Source organism: Vidua chalybeata, chromosome 14, assembly GCF_026979565.1.
Source record: "Vidua chalybeata isolate OUT-0048 chromosome 14, bVidCha1 merged haplotype, whole genome shotgun sequence".
NCBI lineage: Eukaryota > Metazoa > Chordata > Aves > Passeriformes > Viduidae > Vidua > Vidua chalybeata.
The window spans coordinates 18,338-30,087 of NC_071543.1; the positions used below are offsets into that span (position 1 = coordinate 18,338).

Consider the following 11,750-nt stretch of genomic DNA (forward strand, 5'->3'; position numbering starts at 1 on the left):
AACTAAAATATCCATCTTATTAATAATTATTTTTTTTTATCTCCCCTACCTACTTAAATTTTTACATAGAACTCTACAAAAATCCTTACCAAGTATATTTATAACTTAAATTTTAAAACATATATAGACAAACATACTTAACAAGAATAATCTTGTTATTCTAATAACCAAACAACTAAACTAATTAAAAAAACCCGAATAAAATACTAATATATTCATAACACAAAAACCCAAAATCATTAACATAAAAACCCATATAAACACATGAAAATACCTACAGTTAAAAAAGACGTACCTTAATGAACAGTATTCACACCTTAATAATTCATTATAAACTCTTATCAATTAACGATTAACATTAATTACTTGATACCAATCAAATACAAGAAACTGTTACTTTAGCCAATAAACAGAATAAACTGTAATAATATACCTAATAACTTAAAATCACACTTTATTAAAAATATAAGACAGTAAAGCAACGTATCATAAAAACTCCCATTATTATCACTACACAGATATAGATAGATACGCATATATCTATATACAGGTAGATCATATACCCATCTCAACAGCAGCATCTGGGATCGATTCCTGTTTTCTCTCTTGTCTCCTAAATTTATTAGCCACAGAGGATGGAGTAAGGAAATCATGTTATTTATCACCTGGTTCTCCAGAAACCTGAAAAACAAAATAAAACAGAACAAAAAGAAAAAAAAAAAAAAAAAAAAGAAAACCACATTTGAAAGGCAGATCCTCACCAGCAGCTGGTCCATCTCCTACGGGGGACCATATTCTAGGGCACTTTTGGTGCACTTGCCTGAACCTGTCAGGGCACTCTGTGCTTGCAGGAGAGATTTTTTTTTTGTCAGGGAGAGGCAAGGGGAGGAGAAATAACGTTCTAGACAGCTCAAATCCATTACTGTGCCACTTCCTGTGCAGCAGGTTCTGTGACAGGATGGGAACTGAGGCTGCTTGAAATTTAAAAGCTAAAGACACCAGCACAAGGTGTCCTTTTGCTTTGTCAAGGAAGTGATTCCCAAATCACACAGCCCCCCCACCATCGTCCCTCCCACCACCACCTGAAAGCCTCTTGATTCTCTTCTCAAAAACACCAGGGACACCTCAGCGTTCAGCAAGTTCTGCCAGTGCAGCCCTCGGTGCCCCCGTCTCCAGGTCTGTCCCCCTTGCTTTCATCCTCAGCCACGTCATTCTTCAGCCGTGGACAGGAAATTGTCCCCATGTCTCCCGTACTTGGCTGGTTACCTTTTCTCTAAGCCGTGCAGGACCCACGAGAGGAGGCTGTGATCCTCTATCGGCTCATGGGCAGCTCTAGAGGTGACACGGGCAGCACTCTGTCGTATCTCCAGAATACGACTCTGAAACAGAAAATGCAACTTGTTCTTTTACAGCCAAGATCTGATTATCTAACTTAAAATGAGCAATTTGGCTGGTATCTGATCAACTCCCAGCTAAAATGAACACCGCCTGTTTTCAGCAACTCCAGAGAAGGAAAGACATTCTCCCTTCAACGCTTCACCCCACAGGTGCTGCTCTTACAAGAAGTATTCAGGTAGCAAGACAATTTTCTCTTTTTGTCCGAGGTTTTGATACCTGAAATCCTCAGGGTTGGGATGCTCCCAAACCTGAGAGCTCCTGGCAGGCGAGTTTCCCTCCTGCCGAAGCACTGTGCAGGTGACAAACGTGCTGGCTGGGGAAATAGAGACCCCAAAAAGAAAAGGCCCCGACTGCAGGAGCAAAACCACGGCACCCCCGTGAGGCTCCACGACGGCAGGAACCGGTCCCAGTTTAAGGGGATAAGGATGGGACTGGTTTAGACACAACCTAAATTATTTCCCCCTCCACACATACACAAAACCAACAAGGAACAGATTTTCAAGAGGACCAAGGCAGAATCAGCTATTCCTTTCTGTTTGGTACTTGAGATCTCGAGGCCATACAAGCTTTTGTGGTTTGGGGTATTTGGGAACTGTTCTTTATAAATTCTTACCTGGGAGCCCTGGTCACACAAAGGACTGCTGAAAAAGGCAAGAATGACCCGGAAAATCCTCTGGTAGACATAGAGCTCACAGCAATGTTTGTCACGCAGCCCTTCCCCAAGAAATCTGAGGATCCACTCGCGCTCTGTTTACTACAGGAAGCCACAAAGGAAAACACCACCATCAGACATTCAGACATTTCCAAAGAATACCTGCTCCTAAGAGCACAAAACCCCAGTTCCCTCTGAGTGCCAGCTCAGGGCTTACCACAGCTTGGTCTGGACTTCTCCATTTCCATACCTATCAAATTTCATCACTAACATCCATTGGGAACAGTCAGTCTGCAGCCCAAACATGCAGAGGAAATGGAATTTCAGAAGTAGCAGTTTCTAAAATACTTCAGTTGAACTCAAAGTTACTAACCTAAACTCACAGAGGAATTGTAGCTAGCCGGGGCAGGACATTCTTTTCTTGTGCTCACAGAGCATACACAGCACAACTCCTTGTGCGTTGGCGTCAAGAAAACAACAAAAACCCCATGGAAATAACATTTTGAATTCCTATATGAAACATTAGAAAGACGCTTCTAATTAACTACCTGTGGGAGAATGAGGTTTCGTCGTATTTTTACGTCTGTTTTTAATACATTCCTGAAGAATTACTGGATACCTAAAATGGGTCTCTCACCTCAAAATCAAAACTGTAGAAAAGCTGGAGAAAGCCCAGTACCTTCCTCAGGTCCAAATACCGGTGTGACAGAAGGAATCTCTTTACCCTTATGTACACGTGCTCCTCTGTAAAGAGAAAAGGCTGGCATCGTGGAGGAGGACAGCGCTCCCAATCCACAAGCACGGATGACAATTCGTGGAAGCTGCAGTCAGTGAGCGTGCAGCGCTCCGAGCTGGGAGAACAGCCCGGCAACTGCAGAAGGCCTTTGCTCTGAGGCGCATTCCCATTGCTGCCCACCCTCCCCTTCTCTTGCCCAGGAGGAAAAGCTCAGGCAAGAGCGCACGAGCACAGAGCAGGTGAGGGGATCGACACTCCCCAGGGCTCTGCTTTTCACCCCAGCAGTGACACACGCAGCACGTTCCAGTACCTGGCTTCAGGATCTGCTGTGCCACACGAGCAGCGCAGAGGGTGAGGGAGAAGGTGAACCTGAGGCTTGGCTGCCTGATTCCGTTCTGCACGGCATCCAAGAGATACGGCAACGGCAAGGGCCCAGGGAGAGAAGCCTGAAGCACAGCCCAAATGAACACAGCGGGAGCACAAAGACATCGATCAGCTTCCGGGACATTTCACGGGTCACACAGGTAGGAGCCCCAATTCAGCAAACCTGAGGCTTTGGCGACGTCAGGATCAAAACACCCGGAAACCTGTGAGAAAGAAACCGAACTGCAGCCGGCTAAAAGCCGTCCCTGCCGACGACTCCTTCAAACAACTTGTTCACGAGGAGGCAGGGATTGATTCAATACTCACCAGCCCATCTGGCCAAGGGCAGAGCTCTGTGCCCACCCAGGACACGGCAGCCAGCAGGGACCCTTCTCCCACTCTCCAGCACGGACCTGTGAAGCCAGGGAGAAGTTTACGGAGCAGCAACAGCCAGAAGATGCTCTCTGCTTCCATACGCTCTCTGATCGATCACTCCCAAGGAAAGTCCCCACGGATCGGAAGCAACCACCTCTCATTTCTCCTCCGCAATCATCACTGCCTTGCCTTTCTCTGCAAGCGTTTCCTCCCGTGCCCGTCCCCAGAGCACCTTTAGTCCATCTTTTCCTCCCAACCGCAGCTCTCCAGCACAAATGCCCCTTCTCACACAGACAAAGCAAACATTCATCTGCCTCAGCTTTTGGCTTAGAAAGTAAAAACCTCAGCGCGTCCGGCTACGTGATTAAAACACAGAGACGCACGGGTGGACATAGATGGAAAGCTTTTCAGGAGAGAAAAGAGCTGATTCGCTAGCACGCTTCCATACAGCTTCAGAAAAATCAGAATCCATAGTAACTCCTAAGACCCCTGCTGAGGAACCCAGCCCTCCTGGGAACACCCAATTCAGCAGCCACAGGAAAAGGATGGGAGAAGCCAAGCTTGGGGTGAAAAAAAGATGACATCAATACAGGAGCCTGTAAAAAGCCTTCACACAGCAACAGTGGGAACCAGTCCCATTTGCTCCGTCCCTGCTTTTTGGGATGACAAAAACAGGAAATGAATACACGTGAAACACAAGGCACACCTATAGGGTGTACCAGGTGCTCCTTTTGGCAGCGTGGATGACAAAGGTCTCTCTGCGCACTTACAGGCAGCCCGATTGCAATCCATCCTTAGCTCAAGCCTTCCTCGCCTCCCATTCCCCAGCGCTCTGCTCTGGCCTTTGGAGCGCTGGCCCCGTCCTCCCGCAGCAGCACGGCACCGGAACACAGCGAGGCAAAGCGTGCCGGAGCCGCCCGTGCTGTCAGCGTAGCTGTCAGCTGCCGGCGGTGGGCAACGCCGGCCCTGCGGGCAAGGGGGAGACGGCTCGGGCACCTCCAGCGGCTGCTCTGCCCCGATGCTTTCGCGTTCTCCTGCATTTCCCTGCAGCGGAGGGGGTCCGGGAGGGGGGCGGTTTGTGTGAGAGTGGAGACAGTGGGAACGCGGCGGGACGAGACAGGGACGCGGCGGGACGGGGACGACTCGCTTGACCTTCCACAGATGCCGGCAGAAAGGGCGGGGAAAGCCGGGGCCCCGCTCCGCCGACTGCGCCGCCTGCACGCCACCCCGCGAGATTTTCCAGCACGCGGTCGCTTCCAGCGTCTTGAGAGGGACGCGTGCGGGGGTCAGGAAAGGGGAGTGCAGCCCTGTTCCGACGCCGCTCGCCCCCCGCCCGCCGCCCCCGGCCCGTGACCGCTGCGACCGCGCCTCCGCCGGTGCCCACTTGCACCTGCCTCAGTGGGAGCTCCCTGGGAAGCGCTTCCCCTGAGAAGCAAGCCCCTTTCCTCCAAAGGCGTTTTCCCAAAGGCGCAGCTTTTCTGGGGAATACCAACACACCCTTAAGGAACGCTGGCAAGGCTCAAGGACTTCATGTCCTTTCAGGCCAGGCACTCCAGCTCTCGCTCCTATTCCCCCAAGTGCGTTTCCAGGTGGAGGTTCAGACGTGCAGCCCCAGGCCCTCTACAAACACAAGCTGCTCACTGCCTCTTCACCTGCCTCAACTCCTGCCTGCGCTCACGGCACCAAAACCAGGCTGTTCCCGGCCACAGACCAGAGCCCTGTTCCCGCAGGACGCTCTTGCCAGCACCTTCCAGGACTCTCCGCTGCGCACGCAGCGCTTTTCATGCCCGCTCCCAACAGGCTTTGGAAGGCAGAGCACAACCTGGCTGCCTCTGCCAGCAGCACACCCCAAACACAGGCGGAGGAAGAAGCAGCAGGGGCTGTTTTGCAGCCATGCCCAAGAGAAACTGGAAGGGTGCCCTCTCTGTGGGCTCACTTGGTTGGCTTTCTGACTGGCTCTGAGCCTGGGGCTGCCATTCCTCACCTCTGGAGACCAGAACCACACCCGGGATCCCAGCACTGCCTGACAGCGCTCCGGGCACTGGCACGGTGGCGCATCCCAGTCTCGGGCACCGCGCTGCTGCTTCATTTGCTCTTAGGCACACCTAAAGCTCCCTGTTAAGCCCGGATGGTCGCTGGTTCTGTCCTCTTCCTCATGCTGTGCAGGGATGGAGCACTGCTGTGCTTTCAGGAAGCTATTCTTGAAACCTTCCAGCATTCCAAGCTCCTTTGCCCTCCGTGGATGCTTGCCATGGAATCCCTCACAGCTGGCTTCAGAGCATCCTCAGGTTGGCTCTTCCAAATTCCAGGGGCTCCAGGGTGCTCAGCAAGATCTGCAACTCCACAGTGCTGTGGAACTACAGCTTCAGCACAGGCACCTTTCCAGCCTGATCTGCCCTCGTTCCTCTGTGTGTGTGCACAAAAGACGGTGTGGAAGAGAACGGCAGCAGGGGTCTGTGTGTCCCAGGGCTCGGGATTTGCGTCGTTTCATCTCCACAGAGACGGAGGCAAAGTGAAAAAGCCAAACTCTTTATTAATGGAAGATGAAACAAAGGGATGAGCTGGGAGGTAAAAAAAGGGAATGGGCAGGGTCTGAGGACTAGAGGAATGGAGCTGTCAAAAGACAGGAAGAGTGGAGGGAAAAAATGGGGACGGACAGTGTCTGAGGGCTGGAGGGAGGGAGCTATCTAGAGGGAGGGAGCTATCTAGAGGCAGGGAGAGGGCTGAGGCCACAAGAATTGTGCCCAGCGTCAGCTCTGCCTGGAGCGCCAGCAGCACTAAGATGTGATGTCCTCTTCAGTGTCTCCTGGTGCTGTTCTTGGGACACTGATTTCATTTTTAGAGCAGGATTGGCTGGCATTATTCCTTGGGGCTTCAAGGCCTGGAACAGAGAACAGGAGAGCCATGGTCAGAGCCTGGATCTGCTGCGACCTGAGGAAACCATGGTGCCAGAGCCACCACGCCCAACTCCTGCCATGGCCAACAGAGAGGAGCTGCCAACAGGATCAGCCAGAATGTGCTGGCCACGAATCCTCCACGTGGCCCTGAAATCTCTGTGTGCTCTGCCCATGCCGCCCTTCATCCACCCAGGGAGCGAAGCCCACTGCAGCTGGGGCAGGGATTGCAGCTCTCCCGGGCAGCCCCCGCTGACAGCCCGCTGCCCTCACTCACCCTGACTGAGGGCGTGGAGCTCTTCCTGCTGCCCCCTCATCATGGGAAACTCGTCCATCTCTGAGAACAAAGAGCTCATCTTGGCCCCAGCGGCACAGCTCCCTGCCAGCGGCGCTGCCAGCCCTGCGGCCACACGGCCTCGTGGCCCGGCAGGGCTCAGCCCGGGCCCTTGCCGCACGCTGCCGCCCAAGGGCACGGCTGCCGGAGGGCGGCAGCAGCGCCCAGGCCAGGCGGGGCTCCCCGGCGCCGGGCCCGGATGGCGCTGCCGGGGCAGCAGGCGGGGCTGGGGCCGAGCTGCGGCGGGGCGGGGAGGGAGCCCGGGCTCGTGGCTCACCCATGAAGCTGAGGGCCGCCTCTCGCAGGGGCTCCTCTGGGCTCTCCAGGTAGGGCAGGGCCCGGCGCAGGTGCTCGGCCGCTCGGATCCTGTCCTCTGCCAGCTGGAGAGAGCGACAGGAGGGAAGGGTTGGCGCGGGCTCAGCCCCTGGGCCGGCCGCTCCCTGCGCCCCGGCCTCCCCTGCCCGCACAGCCCTGAGACCCGGCCAGCAGTCGCTGGCGCCGGGCTCTGGAGGGGGCAGAGGGCCGGCTGCTGCCCGGGGAGCCGCGGGGCCGCCCCGCAGCCCCGCCGGGCCGGGGCTCCATCGGCACCCGGCTGGGGCCCACGGGAGCCTGGAGAAGAGCCTGCGCGGCCTCTGGCTGCAGCAGCGGGCAGGAGCACAGCTGCCGGCCCACACACTGAGCACCGCGCTCAGGGGGCTTCTCCAGGCTGAGCCTGGGCCTTCCAGGCCGTTCTTACCAGGCACTTGACAAACTTTGACAGCTGCTCCTTCTCCACCAGCTGTTCGAGATCTCTCCTCGTCAGGAACTTGGCCGCACAATGCAGCGTTTCCCGAGAGGCCTGGAGAGCAGCAGAGACCCAGAGATGGCCCCACAGCCCAGGGCACAAGACCTGTGTCCCTGTGCCAAGGCCTGGAGGAGGCTGCAGCCCGCCAGGCGCCAGGGCAGGAGGCAGCCGAGCCCCCTCCCAGCATCGTAGAAATGCTCACCTTTGCCACGTGCCAGTTGTCATCATGACAGTAGATTAAAAGTGCGTACAGGCTCTCATTCACAATTGTCTTCAGGGGCTTTTTCCCCTCATCTGCTACCAATTCCATTACCTTACAGAAGAGCTGAATGCAGAGCAACTGCACGTGGCTGTTTTTCTAGAGGAAAGGAAAAGACCTACACCAGCTACTCCAGGCCCACCTGGGCAAAGGCCTGAAAATCCACAGGGCACAAAGTTTCTGGGAAGCACCCGATGCCTGTGGCTCAGGATGCAGAACCTTACGTGGTCAAAGAGCAGCAGGAGCACCTCAGCCAGCTTTGGGGCAATGATGCCGGATAACAGGATGCCGTGGTGCGGGAGCACATTCGTGAGCACACGGAGGCTCATGCTGACCACCTCTTCATCTGCATCCCCCAGCAGCTCCAGAAGGCTGCGAGACAGACTGCACATCCTTCTGGCCTGTGTGGAACACAAGGCTGTGCTGGGAAGCCATGGACGGCTGCATGGCCAACACCGCCCTGGCACTGCAACCCCACCCTGCTGCTGCAGGGCCCACAGGCCAAAGGCCTGTCCCAAAGCACTGGGGCAGGTGAGGCAGGAGAGCTGGGAGCAGCTGCCTCAGCTCCTGAAGCCCAGCCAGCCCAAGGGGCTTTGCCTGGCGCAGCTTCAGCTGCTGCCCCCTTCTCACCATCGAGGGATCCTTGCTGAGCAGCACGAGGCCTCTGAGTGCCAGGCGACGCCTCTGACTGCATTCACTCTGGAGGTGCCCTGACATGATGTTCAGGACGCTGCCACCATATTTACTGAAGTCCAGGCAATCCAGGACCTGAAAGGCACAGGGCAGTGACAGGGGAGCCGGCCGGCAGGAGCCCAGAAGCGCACAGGGCTGGGCCCAGGCAGCAGCACAGGGCGTGGGCACCGTCCCAGGCAGCTGTGGCTACAAGAGGGCAGGGAGCTGGGAGGCAGCTGAGCGAGGCAGCGCTGACCAACAGGCTCACCTCCACAAGGAATGCCAGGGCAGGCAGATCCCAGCACGGCTTCTTCCTGCTGAGGTGCCAGAGCACGTGGGATGCGATGCAAGAACAGAAAAGGATCGAGACACGGCGCATCTCCCTGGCAGGGGGGAAAAAGGCGCTGAGGTGGGGAGACCAATCCTCTCCCAGGACTGAGTCACAGAGGTCCGGTCTTTCCCCAGCATCCCTGGAGGGGATGTGGGCGCGTTGTGAGGCAGCCCTTTCTGGGCACCCTCCTTTCCCAGCCTTTTCCAGTCTGCTCGGCTGTCCCTCGGTGACAAGGCCCTCTGGCCCATGACCACAGGGACTGTGAGTGGCACCTGGGGACAGGGCACAAATGCCGGGGGCAGTGGGGAGAGGGGGGTCTCACCTGGCCAGCAGACCCACGGCATAGTGCTGGGTGTGAGCACACAGCAGCGTGTCCCAGCCACGCTTGTGCTCCATAGCCATCACCACCTTGTCACACGGCAGTCGGTAAAGCAGAGCCTTCATGGCCTGCACTGCAAACCTGTGTGCAGAGCAAAGCCCAGGTCACACTGGGAGCACTGGCACTGGCCACAAGGGCACGGGAAGGACAGGAGGACTGGGACCTGTTGGGCTTGCTGGGAAGGCGGTGTTCCTCCTGGCATGCTCTCCAGAAGTGACCAACTTCCTCTGGTGGCATCTGCTGTGTGGCGATGGCAACATGGAAGAGGAGAGCCACAAACAATTGCCCAGTAAAAGGGATCATCGCCTTGTTGTACTCGGGCACAATCAGCCAGATCACCAGAGTTGCCTGCAAAAGAAGCAGGCCAAGGCAGCGCTCAGTGCTGAGGTGTCCATGGGCAGGGCCCAAGGGCAGAGGCAGGGGGAGCAGCGGGCCTGGTGCCCCCTGAGCCTGCCCCTAGCCCCGGTTTCAGCCCAGCGCCTGAGGCATGGAGAGGATGGAATGCTGCTGGAAAGGTGACCTGGGGGCGAGCAGAGGCCAGGTCCAGAAACTCACAGCCAGGGCAAAAACATCCTCGTTGTCCCCATCGGAGGTGCACATTCTGTGCTGTGGCCAGTCCTCCATCACACAGAGCAGTGTTGGCAGCACTTTCTCCACTGCTGGTCCCGATGAGGCTATGGCTCTCCACATCATTGCAGCTGCTCTGTGGGATGGCAGCTCTGTGTCAGGGGCATCTCAGTCACAGCACCATGCCCTGTGCAGCTGTGGGGGCCCAGGTGACAGAGCCCCGGTGCCCTGAAGGGCAGGGAAGGAGCACTGGCAGCAGGCTCAGGAAACAGAGGGGCCCGAGGGTCCTGGGCCTCTCTGCCTCTCTGGCAGACCCCATTGGACAGGCTGTGCAGGGCCACGGGCCCTAAAGGCTGCTGAGCCCTGAGCTCTGAAGACTCGTGGGCCCCGTACCTGTCACACGTTGGGGCACAGCGCAGGAGGGTCAGCACCACGTCAGCAGGGTGCTCTTCTGCCAGCCTCACAATGTCCATTTGCAGCCTGGCATCCGCAGAGACGTGGGACAGGAGACTCTGGTGGATGTCCTTCACCTTGGCTGGCACCTGGAGGAGACATGGGGGAGACTTGGAGCACTGTCCAAGGGAGAAACTTGCCCAGCTTCCCCCAAGAAGTGCTTCTGTTCCCGCTACACTGTGCTGGCCTCAAAGGCTGAGGGGCCCAGTGACCGTGGCTTGAGGGGACACACCATCCTGGGAGGCCTCCAGGCCTGGCCCCCGGCTGCTTACCCGCTGCTGAGAAGGAACAGCAGTCTCTTTGAAAAAATCCATAGTGGGAGCAGGAATCATAGTTGGAGCAGGCGTGGTACCAGTATTTGTGAGGCCCTGAGTCTCTCTGGTTTTGGCGTTTGTGATGGGCACATCCTCAGTCACTGCCATCTCAGGCTTTGCCCTGTGACCATTCACTGCAGCCTCAGAGTCTTCTGAGAGCTCAGCCGAATCTGGGCTGACATCAGGCTCTGCCTGGAGCTCGGTCATCCCCGAGTCAGGCTCGGCCGGGCCCTCAGCTGCTGTGCTGCCGGTCTTTCTACGCCGAATGCGCAGGAACCTCCGGAACATCTGCAGGAGAACAAAGGACAGGGAAGCCCGGAGTGTTCCATGGAGTGCTCCAAATGTGGTGCTGGACTGAGCAGTGACAGCAGGCCCAGCCCAGGTGGGGATGGCTGCTGGTACCTTCAGGGTTCTGTGGAAGCGGCCACGGGTGGGTTCCCGCTCTTGTGTCCGGCCCAGGGCTGCATCTGGCAAAGAGCGAGCGCAGCCAGAGCTGAGGGGCTGCGGGAGAGGCTGGAGAACACAGCCCAGCCCTGCGCTCCCCAAGCAGGGAGAGCCCCGGGATGCCCCAGGGGATGGAGCACGGTGGGGTGTCTGCCCGGCCCCTGTGCCATCCTGTCCATGGGCATGTCCCCAGGTGATGGGATGAGCTGGGATGGGATGGGGTCAAGCTGGCTGCAGGCATCAGCCCTGTGGCCCCACTCTGCCACTCACCATCCTGCAGTGTCTGGATCTGCTCTGGCTCTTCAGGCTGTTGTGCTGGGGCAGCTCCAGGGCCTTTCTTTTTTCCCCTCCTGAACACTTTGCACAGGCTGAGAAATCTGCCCGCCATTCCACCAGCTAGCCTTGAAGGCACCTTCTAGAGAGATGCCTCAGGATATATCCAAGTCAACAATTGCAGTTGACCCTTGAAGACACCTGAGACAGAGGAGCCTCAGGAAGGCTGCAGGACAGCAAGTCCTGCACTGTGGTCTGGAGGGCTCCTGCCACAATGACAGGAGACTCCTCGTAAATGATTCTGATCACCAAGTCCCACAGTCTGGCCGCGAGGTCAGCTGCAGGAATAACGCCTTGGAAAATTGCTGGGTCAGACACAAATGAGCACGCTGTGGGGGGGCTCCTCACAGCACTACTCGGTTCTGTCCTGTCCTGATGCGTGCACCAAGCACTGTGGCGTGCTCTTGTCACCGCCAGCTCCTATGTCACCACGTGTCACAAAGGGAGGGCCCTTGGACACCC

At 56.6% G+C, this 11,750-nt stretch overlaps 2 protein-coding genes across 4 annotated transcripts; both read right to left on the reverse strand.

Annotated features, from left to right (window-relative positions):
• Positions 1 to 407: 407 nt before the first annotated feature.
• LOC128795441 (uncharacterized) lies at positions 408 to 3,794 on the reverse strand. 3 transcript variants are annotated; one of them, XM_053956182.1, is made up of 7 exons: positions 3,477 to 3,794; positions 3,334 to 3,373; positions 3,097 to 3,232; positions 2,688 to 2,794; positions 2,012 to 2,145; positions 1,267 to 1,379; positions 408 to 681 (listed from the first exon to the last, which is right to left on the reverse strand). In XM_053956182.1, the coding sequence occupies exons 1-6, from the start codon at positions 3,683 to 3,685 to the stop codon at positions 1,313 to 1,315; spliced, it is 693 nt and encodes a 230-aa protein (XP_053812157.1). In that variant the 5' UTR covers positions 3,686 to 3,794; the 3' UTR covers positions 408 to 681; positions 1,267 to 1,312. The 3 variants fall into 3 exon arrangements, 1 of the variants encoding a protein (XP_053812157.1); XR_008433545.1 differs by lacking the exon at positions 408 to 681 and having other exon boundaries at positions 698 to 1,379; positions 2,012 to 2,152; positions 3,477 to 3,787; XR_008433546.1 differs by lacking the exon at positions 408 to 681 and having other exon boundaries at positions 698 to 1,379; positions 2,012 to 2,152; positions 3,097 to 3,392; positions 3,477 to 3,491.
• Positions 3,795 to 6,037: 2,243 nt separating this feature from the next.
• LOC128795405 (uncharacterized) lies at positions 6,038 to 11,750 on the reverse strand. The gene is made up of 15 exons (XM_053956133.1): positions 11,226 to 11,750; positions 10,914 to 10,978; positions 10,470 to 10,799; positions 10,138 to 10,286; positions 9,733 to 9,880; positions 9,341 to 9,525; positions 9,121 to 9,258; positions 8,736 to 8,850; positions 8,426 to 8,563; positions 8,020 to 8,196; positions 7,739 to 7,894; positions 7,489 to 7,590; positions 7,030 to 7,132; positions 6,696 to 6,755; positions 6,038 to 6,405 (listed from the first exon to the last, which is right to left on the reverse strand). The coding sequence occupies exons 1-15, from the start codon at positions 11,341 to 11,343 to the stop codon at positions 6,302 to 6,304; spliced, it is 2,088 nt and encodes a 695-aa protein (XP_053812108.1). The 5' UTR covers positions 11,344 to 11,750; the 3' UTR covers positions 6,038 to 6,301.